This window comes from Erpetoichthys calabaricus, chromosome 13, assembly GCF_900747795.2.
Source record: "Erpetoichthys calabaricus chromosome 13, fErpCal1.3, whole genome shotgun sequence".
NCBI classification, from domain to species: Eukaryota; Metazoa; Chordata; class Cladistia; order Polypteriformes; family Polypteridae; genus Erpetoichthys; species Erpetoichthys calabaricus.
The window spans coordinates 98,157,878-98,178,168 of record NC_041406.2 but is presented as its reverse complement, the minus strand read 5'-3'; the positions used below and the strand labels follow the sequence as shown (position 1 = coordinate 98,178,168).

Below are 20,291 nucleotides of genomic sequence, written 5' to 3'. Positions count from 1 at the left end.
CCAATGGTATCACTTCATGCTGTCAGGAGCCCACATAATCCATTTTAGGTTAATCTTTATCCTTCTTATGAGCTTGCTTATAAACCTTTTTTTTTCTTTTCTTTTAAAGGAAAGTGTTGGCTAGACATGGGTGCAAAACCTAGCATCTCGTAAATACAACTATAGATTCTAGGCCTTAACAATGAAAATCACTCTAAAAAACTTACGAAAGCTTGTCATTGAATAATTATTAAAATACTTTAACTAAAAAATGCACTCCTGTTCTCTTAAAGAGCATAATCTGAATATGAAAATGCATATCCAAATAAATGCTTTAAGTGTACTTTACCTCCGTGTTATTGTTTTCTTTCTCCCATATAAATATTATTTAAATGAGTGTCTTGTGTCAGTTTTATTCCATATTCCGAGTTATCTTCCCTTGACTTGATTAGTACCACATTGAAAATGGGTACATGGCAGTGAAATGGTTGAAAGCTTTGAACCTGATAATTTGAACCAACAATCACCCCCCCACCAAACACACACCCCCCAACACACACACACACACACAATCGCCATCCATCTATTTGAAAACCAAACCAATAAGAATGCAGTATAATCTGGGACTAAACCTTTCTACACGAGGAGGGAACCAGCACTAAATGGAATAGAATTGGTGTTAATTAGTTGTAGGCCAACAAGAGTTGTTTATGCAAACAGCTAATGTCATTGACAGATGGCCAATATAAGTTGCCTGTTCACATATCTGTCTTTGGGTTTTGCATGGAAAAGTGTACCTTGGAGTGTATGGTAATTTTGAATCCTATATTCTGTTATGTTTTAGACCACCAAGATTTAGTGCAAAATGAATGACACAAACAAGCTTTTAAGTGTATCCCTTACTTAGTTTTATGGCTTAATTAGATCATTATTTTTGCTCAAATCTTTGTTTTTTTTTAATAGATATCCCTTGTGTGTTACTTGCAATAATGAACTTTTGATGGCAAACCACAGATTCATACAAGCAAAGGCATGTTAACAGTTTGGCAATTCTGCCACAGCAATACTGAGAATGTTTCCCTGTGGACTGGAGCCAAGCTCCATGTGTCATATTTAAATCCAATTAAAAGTTCGTTGTTTAGTTGTGCGAGTGTAACATTTCACTTTTCTACTTGTTTTACTGTGGCATTTACAAATTAGGCAGTTGCAGTTACAGCATTTATACTGTATGTCAAGGCATATTTCAAAGTACATCTCCTTTAACTGAAAAGTATTGAAATAGAGAAGTTCTGTTTCATTGTTATGTACAGAATAAATTCTTTTATAATTTTATAATTGAGATAATCAAGATAGCACCCTTAAAGATCTGTTTAAAAATATTTAATTTCCCGTTTCATCCTTAAATCATATTATTGTTAAATAACCTCTTCATTGTCTGGGTTAATATAACAAGTGTAAGTGATACTAATTTCTTATATAATAGAAGGTAATGAAATGCCTTATAAAATGATTAAGACCATTTGAAATTTTTTAAATTTTCTTCGAGTTTTTTTCAACAATGAAAAGGTCCTGTAAATATATTATCTTATTGTAAAACTGCCATTGTGACAGGATGCTTAAGGTTAGTTGTATACTTTAAGCAAGGATCATTTATAAATGTGATGGGACACCATCATCTCTCTTGACAAGATGGAAGGGTTCTTTAGCAAATGAGTTTTCTGACCATTTGATTGTTTCATAATTTGATTGTTCAAAATCGTGTGTGTGTGGTGTTTTTTTTTTTTTTTTTTTTCTTCTTCTTCTTAAATCGGAACAGCAATGCAAAACAAACTTTTGAGGAAACGCAACAATTTTTTCATGCAATAACTTAAACCCTTGATACTACAGTACAGCCACCAGCTCGGTGCCAAACTACATTAGAGTGTGTTCAAGAGACGGCTTGAGTCAGTGTGTTCCATTTGGCTTTTATACATAGTTGTATATCTGTTATTTATCTTGATATTTCTGTCCTGTGAATGATTTTTGGAATAAACTTTGGTGCGTTTTTACATCTCCTGTTTAGCTGCATGATTGAAAAATAGATACTGTAACAGTATTATTGACTTTAAATTGTTGAATCGCCTCAGGTTGATGTGGAATTACTAGAGTGAGCACCCTGAGAGAAAATTGCCATTTAAAAGAGCAGTGTGCCAAGTTAAAAGATAACACGTGACAAACAGAATAAGCAGCCTGTGACATAAACATGGAGCACTGGACAACCTACATTGAAAGATTTAAGCACTTTTTAGTAGTTTACAGTGTTAGAGATCACAAGATATTGGTGCTACTTGATGTTCTGGGATACAAAACATTTGGATTCCTCCATAGCTTAATCATATCAAAAAGCCAGGCAAAGAGGGGCTGTTACAATTCTTTAAGACACCTTGTCATTGAAGAGTAAGCATGATTTACTGCTGCCACTTTTGAGAATATCATGGATCTGTCGTAGTGTATGTCGTAGTGTGTGCTATTTTAAAATAAGGCCTAGGGTCCAGTGATGACTCAGGTGCTAACCTCAAAATGTATAAGGTGTGATGAGGAAGGAAATACATCCATAGTACTGTAAGGCCATAAATTGATGGTGCAGTTTTTTTGTAATCAAATTGTTATTAATAAAATGAAAAAGGAGTACATTAAATAAGAATGATTCAGTAAATTGTGTGGAATCCATAAGAGCAAAAATAACCACCAGTAAAGAGAATACATTAACATTAAGGCAGCAAATAATAAAGGAACTCAAATATGAAGTCAACAAGAGAACTGTCACACCACCCTGTGGAGGAAAGCACATGGCAAAAGAGTAGAGGGAATAATCTTCAAAAAAAGTACAAACAGTAAACTCTATCATGGAGGAACTCCCAAACATCTCTTGACTAACCACACAACGTAATGCAAGTTTTTGATAGTAGAGCTGGAGGAGATGTTGAGAGATGCAGAGAGTTTAAGAGCAGTAAGATTACAGAAGTAAATTACCATATCGCAGAGGACACAGTGCCAGAAGATTTCTAGCAGGAGGTTAATAACTCAATAGTAGCAATCATTAAAACCCTCGGCTGGAAAAAAAGAGAGTGAAGAAAGGTCCAAGAGGAAGAACTTGAGGGGTACAGAGGAATGGTCAGTTGGTCATTTTCCAACCTGCTATATCCTAACACAGGGTCACGGGGGTCTGCTGGAGCCAGTCCCAGCCAGCACACACACCCACACACCAAGCACACACTAGGGACAATTTAGGATTGCCAATGCACCTAACCTGCATGTCTTTGGACTGTGGGAGGAAACCGGAGTACCCAGAGGAAACCCACACAGACACAGGGAGAACATGCAAACTCCATGCAGGGAGGACCCGGGAAGCGAACCCAGGTCTCCTTATTGCGAGGCAGCAGCGCTACCACTGCACCACCATGCTGCCCCAGAGGAATGGTAAAGGGAAGCATTTTTTTGAGGGGGATTTGGCCACATGGTTCCAGAAAACTGCAGCTGAAGGATAGTTCCAAAATGTGCAGGCGCAGCTAATCGTAATTAGCTTCTCGGGTCATGTGCCAAAAAAGTAATTTCTGTCCTGTTTTATTCCCTGTGCTCATTTTATTTGCAGGTTCTTGCCATATGAATTTCAAAAACCCAAGTGAGCACTGACATTGAGAAGTTAGCTGAGATTGTTGTGATAGTAACATTGAATAGGCGGACCGTAGCTTTTCTCAGCAACTTAGGAATAACCTACAAGACTCCTTTCTACTCTGGAAAATGGGCAATGACTGTTTGTGTGTGGTGAAACTTACAGGAGTTTAGGTTCATTTATTTAAGAGAGAAGGTCTTGTATGTTGCTAAAAGCCAGGTCAAAAAATAAGTGCAACTGTGTACACATGCAGTTAAAATCTCTCACACATGTACCCTATTTAACCCTTAACTAACTTGTGCTGGTGTATTTTGTACATCAATCTCCATTATTTTTGTTGTTGAGCCTGTTGGCAGCATCTGCCATCTATCCTGTGTTTGAATCATTACATGTATAGTGTCGTAATGGTTTCCCTCCAGTGTGCCTCCAGCTGGTTTTATGAGTGGATGCACAGTCGCAGGTTCTGTATGGTGTGCTTGGTACACGGTGAGGGTACTTATGTATGAATGACAACGATGAGACGTTCTTCTTACAATGACTTTGTCTGCAAAGAACATTTAACAACTGAAATGAAATGTGAAACGTGTAAGTTCTGAAGTCAATGAAAGTGTGACCAGTGACGAATGTGCACTGGAGAAGTGGATTGGGTTAATTTTCAGATAATCCTAGACTGTGTCATACTATTCAGTAATATTGTATATTGTATTACATTTAAAATATTGTATTACATTTAAAACATGTACAATTTAAAAGTATTGCAATATTTTATATTATAGCCTCACAGCGTCCATCTAAATAGCCATTTTAACATTGGTGCATAGAGTACACCGCACAAGTACTTATGAGATAAGAAATGGTGTGAGTAGTTAATGGTAATACACCAAATTTAGATTTTAAATTGTGGTGAGAGTCCCTTGAAATTTCACCTAAGCCACGTACAAATCCCTTTTACTAATACTTTAATATATATTTAGTAGTATTTCTTTTTTATAGTCTATTTCATGTCCCTCAAATTTTCAAAAACAAATTAGGTAAAAACTTGTTTTTCCATGTGCGTCACTCTTCTTTGGCAGGGTTAGCAGTATTGAGGACAAATCTCACTTTGTAATTGCTATACAATGAATGTGCTATACAAGATAAGTGTTTGTTCTGGGTGGAGTTAAATGCATTAGTACTTAAATATGTTGTCAGGTTTGTTTCTCCTTTATTAACTGTTTATATGCCAATTTTAAAAAGACTGTTAAGCGATGCAGAATTGCTGCACTGCCTTTGAGATATGCAGTATTCCATAACCTGCATGTTGGGGATGTAATGACACAGTGCTGCACAGGTTAGTCATGCTGCATCTCAGATTCATCTCTTTAGATCTGAATGCTGCACATATCTGAAGTATACATGTTCTTCCTGTACATTTATGGGGTTTCCTCCAGGTACTTCCGTTTTTTACCATATCTCCTAAGATGTGTTACGTTGATTTGTGATTCGGTATTAGCCATGCACAAGTGTGCAAGAGCGGGCCCTGTAAATGACTTGTGCTAGTTGGACTACAACTAACAAGCAACACTCATAATAATAATTTTTTGTGAGTTGGCCTTGCTATAGTTCTGCATGTAAGTTGCAATTTGTTTATTTCATAATATTAAATTAGCCTATCAACACCATAGCTTCAAATCCTTGAAATCTTCAAACATCAGACTTTTATTTACTCTTACACATTTGTTTTAATATAGTAGTTTGTATTTTACATACAAATATGTTTTTGTAAATAGTTTGTGGTAATTTTAAAAATACTATCATGTCTTATTTATTCTTTTGTCTTGAATAGTGTGACTTGTTAGGTAATATAAAGCTTTTCTAATTATTCTAGCAGCTCACTCTGGATCTGTGTGTTTGTGTTGTTAATTGTTTAGTTATTAATTTATTGCATTGACTTGCAATGAGAAGTCAAGCAAAATGACACCTTTTATTGGCTAACTAAAAAGATTACAATATACAAGCTTTCGATGCAGCCCAGGCCACTTTTACAGGTAAGATGTAATCTGGATTAAAAGTAGTGCTGGGCGGTATGACCAAAATTCTATATCATGGTATTTTTCAAAATGATACCGGTTTCATGGTATTCGACGGTATTTTTTTCCCATGCATGAGTGGATGTTAACCACATTTTCCACTGCAATTACTGCAGTAGACTGGCTAAGAATAACCTATTCCACTGTCATGATAATTGTACATTGTGCAAAAAAACATTTTAATGTGCACACAAGTATTAATACAGGTTTGCATGGCCCCATAAAGTGATAGTTTTCAAGGGGGTGGCACTAATGAAGAGAAGGAATCACATTGTATGACACTTGCAGTCAAAATATAGAACCTTTTTATTGAACAAATTTTGCAAACAACTTAAACTAAAATTTTGACAACATATTTTCAACTATCCAAAGAGGCTTTTAGACTTAGTAAAATTTCCAGAGGTGCTTGTCAAAAGTTGTATTGCACTGAACACGTCTTAGAAAAGGAATAAATAGTAAATATTTCTTGTAAACCAACTACACTTTCTGTTAATGTTAACAATCTCGGTCCATTGACACGTTAAAGTGACTTTTTAAACAACTTTACCATCATTAAACTGCATAATATTTAAACTAATAAATAATAACAATAAAATAAATAATAGTGTAACTTCCAGTAATAATACTATTACTTCAAGACTTCAAGCCCAGGTGCATTACATAGTGTTCACCAAATAAAAATAAAATAAAACAAGTGCAACTTGGTGATGACATCTTTACCAACTGAACCATCATTTAGGCAAATTGCATTAATATGGACCTTGCTTCAAGCTAAGCTATATACATAAAAAATAAAACTGCAACTTGCATTTATAATGCTATTTGTGGTATAGCCCTATGGAATCGTATTAGGGCCACGGTGAAGAAAAAAAATACGGACACAGGGAAGAAAAAAAAAAACTACAGTACTGTGCAAAAGTTTTAGGCAGGTGTGATAAAATGCTATAAACAAAGAATGCTTTCAGAAATATAAATAACGATTGTTTATTGTTATCAATTTACAAAATGCAAAGTGAGCGAACAAATGAAAAATCTAAATCAAAATCAATATTTGGTGTTACTACCTTTTGCCTTCAAACCAGCATCAATTCTTATAGGTCCACTTGCACAAAGTCAGGGATTTTGTAGGATTATAGTCAGGTGTCTGATAAACCAATTATACCAAACAGGTGCTAATGATCATCAATGTCACACGTAGGTTGAAACACAGTCATTAACTGAAACAGAAACGGCTGTGTAGGAGACTTAAAACTGGGTGAGGAACAGCCAAACTCTGCTACCAAGGTGAGGTTGTGGAAGACAGTTTTATGTCATGGCAAGATTGAGCACAGCAAGAAGATACAAGGTAGTTATACTGCATCAGCAAGGTCTCTCCCAGACAAAGATTTCAAAGCAGACTGGGGTTTCAAGATGTGCTGTTCAAGCTCTTTTGAAGAAGCACAAAGAAACGGTCAACGTTGAGGATCGTAGACGCAGTGGTCAGCCAAGGAAACTTAGTGCAGCAGATGAAATACACATCAAGCTTATTACCCTTCGAAATCTGAAGATGTCCAGCAGTGCCATCAGCTCAGAACTGGCAGAAACCAGTGGGACCCAGGTACACCCATCTACTGTCTGGAGAAGTCTGGCCAGAAGTGGTCTTCATGGAAGAGTTGCAGCCGAAAAGCCATAACTCCGACGTGGAAACAAGGCCAAGCAACTCAAGTATGCACGAAAACATAGGAACTGGGGTGCAGAAAAATGGCAGCAGGTGCTCTGGACTGATAAGTCAAAATTTGAAATATCTGGCTGTAGCAGAAGGCAGTTTGTTCGTCGAAGGGCTGGAGAGCAGTACAATAATGAGTGTCTGCAGGCAACCGTGAAGCATGGTGGAGGTTTCTTGAACGTTTGGGGCTGCATTTCTGCAAATGGAGTTGGAGATTTGGTCAGGATTAATGGTGTTCTCAATGCTGAGAAATACAGGCAGATACTTATCCATCATGCAATACCATCAGGGAGGCGTATGATTGGCCCCAAATTTATTCTGCAGCAGGACAACGACCCCAAACATACAGCCAAAGTCATTAAGAACTATCTTCAGCGTAAAGAAGAACAAGAAGTCCTGGAAGTGATGGTATGGCCCCCACAGAGCCCTGATCTCAACATCATCGAGTGTGCCTGGGATTACATGAAGAGACAGAAGGATGTGAGGAAGCCTACATCCACAGAAGATCTGTGGTTAGTTCTCCAAGATGTTTGGAACAACCTACCAGCCGAGTTCCTTCAAAAACTGTGTGCAAGTGTACCTAGAAGAATTGATGCTGTTTTGAAGGCGAAGGGTGGTCACACCAAATATTGATTTGATTTAGATTTCTCTTTTGTTCATTCACTGCATTTTGTTGATTGATGAAAATAAATGATTAACACTTCCATTTTTGAAAGCATTCTTTGTTTACAGCATTTTTTCACACCTGCCATAAAAATATTGCACAGTACTGTATATGTCGAGATTAAAGTTGACATGTTGACTTTATTCTCGACATTTCCACTTTATTCTCTCCGTTTTATGTCGAGATTAAAGTCAACATTTCCACTTTATTTTCATAGTTTATAATTAAAGTAGAATGTCGTAAACTAAACTTCATCCTAAAATCAATGTTTAATTTACTAGATTTTCTCAAACCCCGTCATAAGTTATGTAGCACATTAAATGCTTTGTGTTGTGTTCCCCGACCCAGTTGTTAATCGCTATGCGCTTTTTAAACTGACTTCCTCTGCACTAAGAGGAGGCACCGGCAGCAATCACCGCACAGAATCCATTCACTTCATCATATTCCTACTCTCTGAAAATTTAGAATGCTAAGATATATACTTGATATCATTTTCAGGATGAAATGCATTAAAGCAGGTATTAAACATGCACGGTAGTGAGGCGGTAGTGCTGCTCCCTCGCAGTAAGGGGTCCCCAGGTGTACGTTCAGTGTAGAGAACTTTATGGCAGGTGTGACAAGGCTCCAAAAAACTGGATGTATGAATGGGTTTCACACAGTTTTAACTTAAATATTGTGTAAATGTTGGGTTTGTGATCTGGTGGTCGGAGACCCGAACACAGAATTCAATGGATGTTCTTCTGAGCGGGCTTTCTTTATTGCATGCATGCTGTCTGTCTGACGTACCAAACCCTCAGCTCCTAGCCTTCCTTTTTCTTTCTCCACCTACCCAATTACCGCACGATAAACGTCTTTGTGAAATTAAAAACTAAATATTAACTTAGCCCACGGAGTGTTCAGAACTTTAAAAAAATCTTTGTTATACATGTTTAATTACTGTATGCCATCCATTCAGGGTTGCGCCCATCCCAGCAAGCATTGTGTGTGAGGCAGGAGCAAATCCTGAACGCCAGCACATCGCAGGGTGAATACAAGCAAAATATACACTAGCAGGGTCAATATAGCATAACAAAATCCCACATCCTACATGACTTTGAAAGGAAACTGAAGCGCTGAGTAAACCCACCAGAAAAACATGCAAATTCAAGGCAGGGTACACCCGAGACCTCCTTGCTGCGAGGCAGCAGTGCAATCTCCACGCCACCATGCCCCCACATGATTAATACCTGCTTTAATGCATTTCATCATGAAAATTATACCAAGTATTTATCTTAGCATTCTAAATGTTCAGGGAGCAGGAATATCATGAAGTGAATATATTCTGTGTGTCAATCACTGCCGGCGCCTCCTCAGTACAAGAGGAAGTCAGTTTAGGAAGCATGTACCGATTTAACATGGCTCGGGGAACACTTAACACAAAGCATTTAATGTGCTATATAACTTGAGAAAATGTAGTAAATTAAATATTCATTTTACGATGAAGTTTAGTTTACGATGTTCTACTTTAATGACAAATTACGAGAATAAATTCAACATGTCAACTTTAATCTTGACATAAATGGCGAGAATAAAGTAGAAATGTCGAGAATAAAGTCAACATGTCAACTTTATTCTCGTCATAAGCATCGAGATTAAAGTCAACATGTCGTCACACTATTACACAGTACCCAGGTACATTACACTGTATTGGGGGGAAAAAATAAAACAAGTACAACTTGGCTTGCAGTATTATCCAGTGTCACAAAGGTGATATATAGGCGCCCGACCCGACACAGATGGACACAGAGGCACGTATAAACACACAAGACTTTTATTTTTCTTCACCCGTGGGCGCACGTCTTCCCCGTGACCCACAGGCAATACACAGTCCATAAAGCACTTGTCACACACACCAACAGTTTCTCCCTTTTACCACCACTCCTCCTCTTCAAGCTTCGTCTCCTTCCTCCCAACTCTGGCTCCTCGAGTGGTGGTGGCTGGCCCTTTTTATATCCCACCCGGAAGCGTTCCAGGTGCTTGACCACCTGGTCCTAATTGCCCTTCCGGGTGGGGCTGAAAATACGTCCAGCTGGGCTGCTGACTCCCTGCAGTTCCCCTAAGCGGCTATCCAAGCCCCCAACCAGGCTGTGGAGGACTCCATCTCCCATGGAGCCATGCGGTAGGTTGGGGAATCATCGTCCCCCAGGGAGGCTGCCACCAAGCGTCCCAAGGGAGGTATTGAACTGTCCATAGCTGCTCCCCCGGAACAGATGTAGCAGAGGCGTCCCTGCCGGGCATGGGACCCAGCTGTCCATTACACCAGTAGTATAGAAACAGTATTCACACGTTTGAACATTATGATCCATATCCGACCTTTTAAAACCAAAGTATCTCCAGGCAACGGACGTGACTCCTTTTTTTCGGCAAAAGTTCTTTTGTGTCATCATGTTCAACTTTATCATCAGCTACAGCTTCAGTTTCAGAATGTTCTCTGTCCATTTTCACCACACAATACCTACACTACCGCATGTACTCTGTTGCATGCCTATTTAGCAATGTAGCAGTGAAAAAGAGCCTCCGCGCAGCACCTCCACTAACGCATGTACTCCGTTGTATGTGCCTAGCGGTGTAGCAGTGAATAAGGTCCCACCCTTGAACAGTTTCCCGCTGCACCACATTCCGAACGTCGTTTAAGCAATTTAAACTGTAAGCAATTTAAACTGGTGTTGTGGTATAAGAAAAATCCATATCATAACAAAAATAAAAAACTGTTTTCGGTATGAACTGGCCTTTTATTGGTCTGAGAGAAAATATTAAATAGTAATAGGCTTTTTATCAGTAAAGTATTTTGTTCTTTCTTTAAGTAGTTAGCTGTTGTTTTTGGCTTTCCATGACCCTAAATGATAATTTGTTAGGCAGAAGAATCTCTAATATATTGTGAAGGACAGCCGGGTCCCATGCCCAGCAAGGACGCCACTACTGCATCTGTTCCGGGGGAGCTACCATGGACAGCTCAATATCTCCCCCAGGACGCTTGGTGGCGGCCTCCCTGGCAGACGATGATTCCCCAACCGGGCGCATGGCTCCATGGGAGATGGAGTCCTCCACAGCCTGGTTGGGGGCTCGGATGGCCGCCAGGGGGAGCTGCATGGACTTTGCAGCCCGGCTGGTCAGTTCCTCAGCCCCACCCATAAATGCAATTAGGCCCAGGTGATCAAGCACCTGGAATACTTCCGGGTGGGGTATAAAAAAGGCCGGCCAGCCACCACCACTCGAGAGAGCCAGAGTCGGGAGGAGGAGGAGGAGGACTAAGCCTGAGGAGGAGGAGTGGTGGTGCTGCCAGAAGGATTGTTGCTGTGGTGAGAATTGTGCTTGTTTGGGACTGTGTATTGCCTGTGGGTCACGGGGAAGATGTGCACCCACGGGTGAAGAAAATAAAACATGTGTATTTAAGACATACGGTGTCTGTCTGTCTGTGCCTGGGGCCTGGTCTTTTACAATATATAAAATTCTTCGCGTCTGAAACAGAAATTATGTATGACCACAGAACATATTATAATACAGGAACTAATCACTTCATTTGCGGACGCCATTTTTATATCGTCTTTACGAATTGTTATTATTTGTGTGAGAGTTATTTTACTGATATTAAAAAGAAGTAAACACAAACACGCTGATCTCTCCCAGCCCTCCTCTCTGTACTATAGTGCTGAGCTGTCTGCCGCCAGGCGCGTTCTGACAGAGAAGTTTTATTTGTTTGTCCACGTGACTGTCGCGGATACTGCCACATTGTAACTTTTTTTTTTAGTTGTCAGTACTTGATAGTAGAAGAGATGAGGAAAACAGCTTTGCGTCTTTCTTCTTTTTAACTGCGCCGAGCTGTAAACAATGTGAAGATGAGACCGCCTTCAGCGGCAAGGGGTCGTGAGAACAAAGTGGACGCTGGAAGGCGTGGAATGTCGGGCTGCTCCGCCGGGTCAAGAGCTTTGCAGTTTCGGGCAGCGTCCTCTCTTCTCGCACTATTTGTGACACTTCAAGTGCCCTGTCGGCTCCTGGGAGAGTGGAAATCTTTGCGAATGAATGTAATCGGTGCCATCGAAGCAGGACTCTGTTTGTAAATTACCCTGCACGACTACTTACTGTCCCTTAAAGTGAGTTTGAGTCACTAAAACAGTTTACATCTAAGAAGATGTACAGACCTCTTCATGTAAAGTGTTGGACTTGGGAATTGTTTGGACCTTCTGCCCATTAAGCACGGAAGGGCAGTGTCCACATTTATCAGAATTATTTTTCTCTTAAATCACAGGCACATAGTGCAAGGTTGTCAGGCAGAAATTTGGATGATCACATAGAAAATGTAATTTCTATACCACAGAGGTTGTGTAGCGCCTTTCAAAAGAGATCTACTACCGAGAGATGATCCAAATACATTTTAGCTGCTGTTAGTACTACTTACCTGTTGTGTTATACCACCTTTAAAATGTAGTTTACCCAAAACCACTCCAGTAGTTCTCAATGTATCTTTACTTCTTAAAATGTTAATGTTTTACTGTTTAATAACTTATAGACTACATTTTATTTTTTTCCCTTGCACTCGGTGAGTGAAGCCACTGGGTAATCAGCTAGTATCATTATAATAATGTATGTATTACCTAAATTAAATTAGATGTATCCCATCCTTTGATTTTTATATAGCTGGTTGAACATTGAACTTTTATTATTTAGAGTGTCAAGAGTATTTAATCTTAAGATAAATTAATAATTCATAGTGACTCTTTCAGTTGACATTACATTTTACAGTGGACACATTATAACAATTTTCAGTAACCATTCCATAATAAGAAAAAAATGGATGGGACAAATTTTATAATGGAAGTAAGAACGGTATGATACACAGATTGGATTTTTTATAGCATGGCAGGTGCTTCTTGATCCCAGATTCTATTATACGTTTGTCAAAAAAACCCTGTAAGCTTCTGCTACTGCTAATTAACCTGTGTGCTTCCAACTGGGATGACGTTACGTTTGTCAACTTTTTGTTTTCTTTCTTTACCTAACTTGCATTCAGATATATACTTTGCAGGCTGTTCTGCTGGAGTGCTTAATACTGAATTACAGATTGTGCATCCACATTACTTACTTTTTAGGTATGCTGTAATAATTGCAGATTTTGAGCTGAATTAAACTCTACTAGATGTCTATTATCACTTAGTTTTTGTAGAACAGCATATTTTTTATCACCGTTTTGAAATTCTTCACTGAACAGCTACTTTTTTTTTTTTTTTATAATTTTCCATCCTATTTTTATTCAGCTCGAAAGATCTTGTGCCATGCTCAAATTTTTCTTAAATGTGCAAATAAAATGGAAATAAAATACTGACTTACTAAAAACAAACTTTCTAAATATTATTTTAAATTGTACAATTTCTGACTTAATGAACTGTCACATATGAGCAGAGTTCAGAAATATTCAACTATTTCAGTGTTATGACCTTTGTTGTAACATTTCTTTAACATGGTTCAACTTTGTGTTTCTTTAAATTGCATACCATCTGGTTAGCTTTGCTTGCAGTTCACATTTACAGTTAAAGTGACTGAGTGTTCTATAATTCTGTTCATTGTATATTGAAGCTCAGATGAATGTTTACAAATGTGGAAAATCATTTACTATTCACTGCTTTAAAAAAATGACAATAGCCTAATTAGGTGTATTACTTTTAGACAGCATATTGTTCACTCTAAACAGTACAATAGAAATATTTTTTGAACATTGAAGACTTGTTACTTATTCTGTTGCAGGCCAATCTTTATGGGATACTCTTGGCAATTACCGGGAACTTCTTAATCAGCATCTCATTAAACTTGCAGGTAAGGATTCGGACTTCATTTTGTAATCATGGACTGGAGACTGCTGACCTATTGCTTGTTATGAATGAATGTTTCTCTGAACATAATGTTTTGTTCTTTTTGTTAGTGTATCCTATTTCCATAGTTATTACATACAATCACCAAACACTTCTAAACATTGGTATCTGTTTTAAAAGTGAAGCTTTAGTTTGCTCAATACAGACATCATAATATACACCAGAAATGACCAGATAGCAAGCTATGAAACTTAAGCGATGTCCTAGAGAGGATAAAACACTGTTACAGTCGAGCTCCTCTGCCCACCATTTTTATTTATTTATTTATTTATTTTGACCAGCATTCAGTTGCTGGATTAAAAATAGATGAAAGTGGAACAGCAGTATCTTTGCAAATAGATGTAAAAAAACTGCTGTGTTTTCAGTTTCTTGGACACATAGTGAACCACTGAGACATTGGATGCTATAATACAGTGAGGTGATATTTCTGTCTACTGTATGGACCAGACTGAATCAACCAGTATAAACAAAGCAACTGTCTCAAAAACCTAATCTGGAGTATTTAACAATCAAGTGCCATCCATTTAACCTTCCTATCACCGTGTTGAACTCACCATACAATATCAATACAAAAATGCTGTACGTACTGAACTGCCTGGGGTTCTTAAAGGCAAACTTCAATCAACATCTGTTATGCTGTCAGAGGAATTACTAGTTATGGACTAGATCAGTGGGTCTGCATTTTGCTGGCAATAAGTGTGCGAGTGGGTCGCTGTGGGTCTCAATAAGCGAACGACAGCGAAATGCAATGTTTATCTCTGCTTGTATCTGCACTTGTTTCACAAAGGGGGTAAAAAAAAGCACCAGCATTCATACTCTTCTGCACAGGTGACAACCCCCCTATCCCGTGACAGTCACCCCACCTCCCCCATGCCTCCCTGCTAATTACATTTACCCTCATTTTACCAGGCAAGGCCTTTCCACGTTGCTCTTATACTAGTGCTCATCTTTCCAAGGATAGGCCCCTACTTGTGGGTCGTGAATAAACTTGAAAAGGGAAAATTGGATTGCAAGACCATAAAAGTTTAAAAAAAAAAAAAAAAACTGAACTAGGTGGAACTTGTAAAGGACGTGCTTTAAACAAGGACAGAAAGACTGTCTTATTGGTAGAAATTGATAATTTCATTTGCTGGTTGCAATTGATCCCCTCTTCAAATGCCAAGATTGGGAAAGTTGCCACCTTGCATTCTGAGATATTCACTCGGACCATCATAACCGATTGAGAGTCACACTTCACTAGTACTATAGTTGAAGCATTCTGGGATAAGTGGAATATAGTGCACAAATCAACCACTGCATATCAACCTCATCCAACCTGACCAAGCAGGCGAATAGAGACCTAAAGAAAATGATTGGCAGAGCTCCCAACACCAACAGTGCATTATGTTATGAGTAAGGCTCCAGTGCTTCTGGGTCTCTATAGAAGAACTGAAAATGTTCTTTAATGCCTAGCCTGTGTCACATTTTGACAAGACACACCTTCATATCACATTCTACAGCATCTAAAAAGCCCAGGTTAAGAAAAGGGCAAATGTTGGCCAGGTTAGACAGATTACTTTGTGTATTTGCAGACAGACTGTAAGGTTCTTAATTGAGGAGCATGTCTGGATTAGGATTCCTTCCCTCTCAAAGTTTATGCCAAATTTATATCCAAAGTTACAGCAAAATTGATTGATCTAGCCCACATAGTCGAGCAGTTATAGCCAGTTAATTATTCGGAGAAATGGTCTTCATAAGACCATCTCTGTTCTTGGAAAAGTAGTCTATAGTGGCACCACCATTGTGTGGGAAGTTTGTATTGTAATATTTTGTGGATTAGCACCATTGTTGTGAGAAGTAAGTGCCTTGCCCTGTTGCATCTGCTCCTGATCCTACTGAAAGTGAACTTCCCTAAGGAGATGAAGGTAACTGAAACTACTGGCTTTTTTCTTTTTTAAAGCAATTCTTTATCCTAAATACATGTTTCCCAAGGACTACATTTCATTTACTGTTGCAGAATTTTAAGTGGAGCTCATTATGTGTTCTCTATCTGGTGACATTACAAGAGTGATCCACGGTTTACCATGGATTACAGTATTTCCTTTTTGATCCAACTGATGAGACAAAAGCTTTTTTTTCATTTGGAGGCTGTGCTGATGACCATTAGAACAGGAATTTTTAAGAAACCTGCTTGCCATGTCTGTATTAATTGTAAACTGTATGGTGCTGATGTAGTGTAACTACATGAATGTATTTGTTGGCAATCTCAGATTTTATTATTTATTCATCTGCATGTTCTGTTGTATGTAGCACTTCTTATAAGTTACTGTTGTGTTTATATAACTACAAGCAAATTTTTATTTCTTTTATCATGGAACTAGATGATTCATGTAAGACCATGCCTGGGAGCTAGCTATGAAATCTTGATATAAAAATAAAGCATAGTGTGGTTACATTATGCAAATGGTGGTTTTGGCATTGACCTGAACTGCTACAATATTTATTTTTGTGTGTATGAATATGTATACAGTGGGTACGGAAAGTATTCAGACCCCCTTCAATTTTTCACTCTTTGTTATATTGCAGCCATTTGCTAAAATCATTTAAATTAATTTTTTTCCTCATTAATGTACACACAGCACCTCATATTGACAGACAAAAAAAAGAATTTTTGAAATTGTTGCAGATTTATTAAAAAAGAAAAACTGAAATATCACATGGTCCTAAGTATTCAGACCCTTTGCTGTGACACTCATATATTTAACTCAGGTGCTTTCCATTTCTTCTGATCATCCTTGAGATCACCTTCATTTGAGTCCAGCTGTGTTTGATTATACTGGTTGGACTTGATTAGGAAAGCCACACACCTGTCTATATAAGACCTTACAGCTCACAATGCATGTCAGAGCAAATGAGAATCATGAGGTCAAAGGAACTGCCTGAAGAGCTCAGAGACAGAATTGTGGCAAGGCACAGATCTGGCCAAGGTAACAAAAAAATTTCTGCTGCACTTAAGGTTCCCAAGAGCACAGTGGCCTCCATAATCCTTAAATGGAAGACGTTTGGGACGACCAGAACCCTTCCTAGAGCTGGCCATCCAGCCAAGCTGAGCTACCGGGGGAGAAGAGCCTTGGTGAGAGAGGTAAAGAAGAACCCAAAGATCACTTTGGCTGAGCTCCAGAGATGCAGTCAGGAGATGGGAGAAAGTTGTAGAAAGTCAACTATCACTGCAGCCCTCCACCAGTCAGGGCTTTATGGCAGAGTGGCCTGTCGGAAGCCTCTCCTCAGTGCAAGACACATGACAGCCCGCATGGAGTTTGCTAAAAGACACCTGAAGGACTCTGAGATGGTGAGAAATAAGATTCTCTGGTCTGATGAGACCAAGATAGAACTTTTTGGCCTTAATTCTAAGCGGTATGTGTGGAGACAACCAGGCACTGCTCATCACTTGTCCAATACAGTCCCCACAGTGAAGCATGGCGGTGGCAGAATCATGCTGTGGGGGTGTTTTTCAGCTGCAGGGACAGGACGACTGGTTGCAATCGAGGGAAAGATGAATGCGGCCAAGTACAGGAATATCCTGGACAAAAACCTTCTCCAGAGTGCTAAGGACCTCAGACTGGGCCGAAGGCTTACCTTCCAACAAGACAATGGCCCTAAGCACACAGCTAAAATAACGAAGGAGTGGCTTCACAACAACTCTGTGACTGTTCTTGAATAGCCCAGCCAGAGCCCTGACTTATACCCAATTGAGCATCTCTGGAGAGACCTAAAAATGGCTGTCCACCAACGTTTACCATCCAACCTGACAGAAGTGGAGAGGATCTGCAAGGAGGAATGGCAGAGGATCCCCAAATCCAGGTGTGAAAAACTTGTTGCATCTTTCCCAAGAAGACTCATGGCTGTATTAGCTCAAAAGGGTGCGTCTACTAAATACTGAGCAGAGGGTCTGAATACTTAGGACCATGTGATATTTCAGTTTTTCTTTTTTAATAAATCTGCAACAATTTCAAAAATTCTTTTTTTTGTCTGTCAATATGGGGTGCTTTGTGTACATTAATGAGGAAAAAAATTAATTTAAATGATTTTAGCAAATGCCTGCAATATAACAAAGAGTGAAAAATTGAAGGGGGTCTGAATACTTTCCGTATCCACTGTATATACTCTGTATGTATGTAGCATTCAGTGTAGGATATTGCATTAAAGGTATCCTCCACCCAAAGATAAGTATTTTCTATGTCACTTAATGGACATATTCTTTTTGATAGAACAGGAGCCATTGGTAACCAGTGCTATTTAAAAATAGGATTTTTTTATGTTGCATAATCCACATTTCAAGTCATTGAAATTTAATGCCCACAACATTTAAAATGCATGTATTTTTTGAAAAATGATCAGGGAAATACCTTAAGAACATGAAAGTAGTCCACAAAAAGGAAGTTTTTTCACACAGGATCAGGCTTTTGAATTGATGACAGGACTCTCAACAATTGCATGACAGGGGGAGGCAGGTTTATTATGGAATTATTGTTATACAGTATTTCAGCCCTTTTTTTTTTGCGCGCCCCACTAAGGATTTGAATGGAGAAGAATACTTTGTCAGTGGTCATTGATGCTGACAGCTATTTGAATGTCTTAAAATTACTTTATACTCTCTTATATGCCATGTTTTCTTTCTCATTTGAAACCACCATTAGTCATTTTAGACCTGTTTACAACCTGGCAGCACTCATGTGTGACATAAAATACAAAGTGGGAGAAAAGCGTTGCGCTACTGTCCTGTCATTATCCAAGATTGTGGATATCCTAATAGACTTGTTTGTGTTTATCTTCATATTCATTTTTCATTTAAAGAACTTTTCAGCTACATTATTTTTCAACTTTGATTTCTGATTTTAGTATTGGGGTTAGACAATAGTACTTTGATTTACATTTCCAGACTAATTTATTGACTACATCCCCTCTTCTGGTCTTTTTATTCCCTAATCCCCCACTGATTCAATATTCAGTGCAACAGCAAATTTTCCTCCTGCCGTGGATGCTGAAGGCTGGCTAGTCCTAGGGACATTTTTCAGAGATGTTCTGTCATAACAGAATTCTGCAGGTCATCTGTTGACCATGGCACAGGAAGGGTATTGTGCCTGGTACATACTGACTTAATCAGAATAAATCTCCAAGTATTGTTTTCTTCTCTAGTGTCACAAATTAAGTGATAGCATAATACTTCATTTGGTGATTTAGAAATTTATTTTAACTTCTGGTTCTGAAACTAGACATATAATCCAAAAAGCTATGGATTTTTTTTTTCAACCATTAATGTCTATATTTTAGTATACAGAACATAATATTTGTCCACATGTAAAAATCAGAACTGTGGAATGCATGTTTCAGGTTCAGGCTCACAGATTTTTAATTACTAATCATGTGTGTTTGTATAAGTAGATATTAACAATAGAGTGAAAAAAATACAAAAATTTGGTTACTACTGTTCATGAAAGTTTACTGACTGTCTGCATAGTTATTATGGCATATGAACAGAGCTGTCCAGAAGTCTGCAAAAAAAAAATCATTTTTTTTTATTTATCATAATGTCATTCACAAGCATGCAGTTAACCTGTATTAGTGGACAGCTTGAAAGTGTTATTGCTTGTAGTAACGTAAATGAGTGAGACTGTTGATTTCACACAAACACCTACCTTTGTGTAAAACACCATAGGGTACACCAAAAGAAAAGTGTTGTTCTCATCTGCTGCATGTGGCTCATCTTCTCCACTATGTATAGATTTACAGTAGCCATGTTTTTTTCTGAATGTGATTGTGCTATTTGCTAAATAATTCTAGACATCTCTACCAGCATTCTCTGAACATTTGCATAGTCCCAAGGTTGTATCTCTTTGTCATTGCTTCTTACTGTGCACAGTGCAGTGTAGTGTGTGTGTGTGTGTGTGTATATTTTTCAATCGTATCCAGTGTATATATAAAATATATAAACTGATGTTCGAAAGCAATGGTTTCCAAAGTGAGATCCAAGTGTGAATAAAGTGGTCTGTAAGCTGCTAGTCATCAGGAAAATGTGACCTTTAAGTCACTCAGATATGTTAGTCTCTTATACATTTACTTAAGCATTTATTTCTAACAATACTAGGCTGCTAGCCGACATAGCTGCTACTAATTCTGTATACTTAGATACAAGAGAAAGGTCTCTGAAAACCACTGTGGCACGCACTACATACGGTAACTTACTTGTGGATGGTGACTTTTGCTTCAAATCTGTGCCTTCCTGATCCAATTCTGTTTGCTTGTCTCTCTCTCTCGCTCTCCAGTAGTCCAGTCCAGCTGA

The 20,291-nt window shown here is 38.4% G+C and overlaps 1 protein-coding gene across 1 annotated transcript in view; it reads left to right on the top strand.

The window, feature by feature from the left end:
* The window catches only part of LOC114663521 (NIPA-like protein 2), an 82,598-nt gene that overhangs the window by 23,503 nt on the left and 38,804 nt on the right, over nucleotides 1-20,291 (top strand). Inside the window, exon 2 of the mRNA XM_028817309.2 lies at nucleotides 13,848-13,916. Coding sequence (XP_028673142.1) covers nucleotides 13,848-13,916 — 69 coding nt within the window. The remainder of the gene's footprint in view (nucleotides 1-13,847; nucleotides 13,917-20,291) is intronic.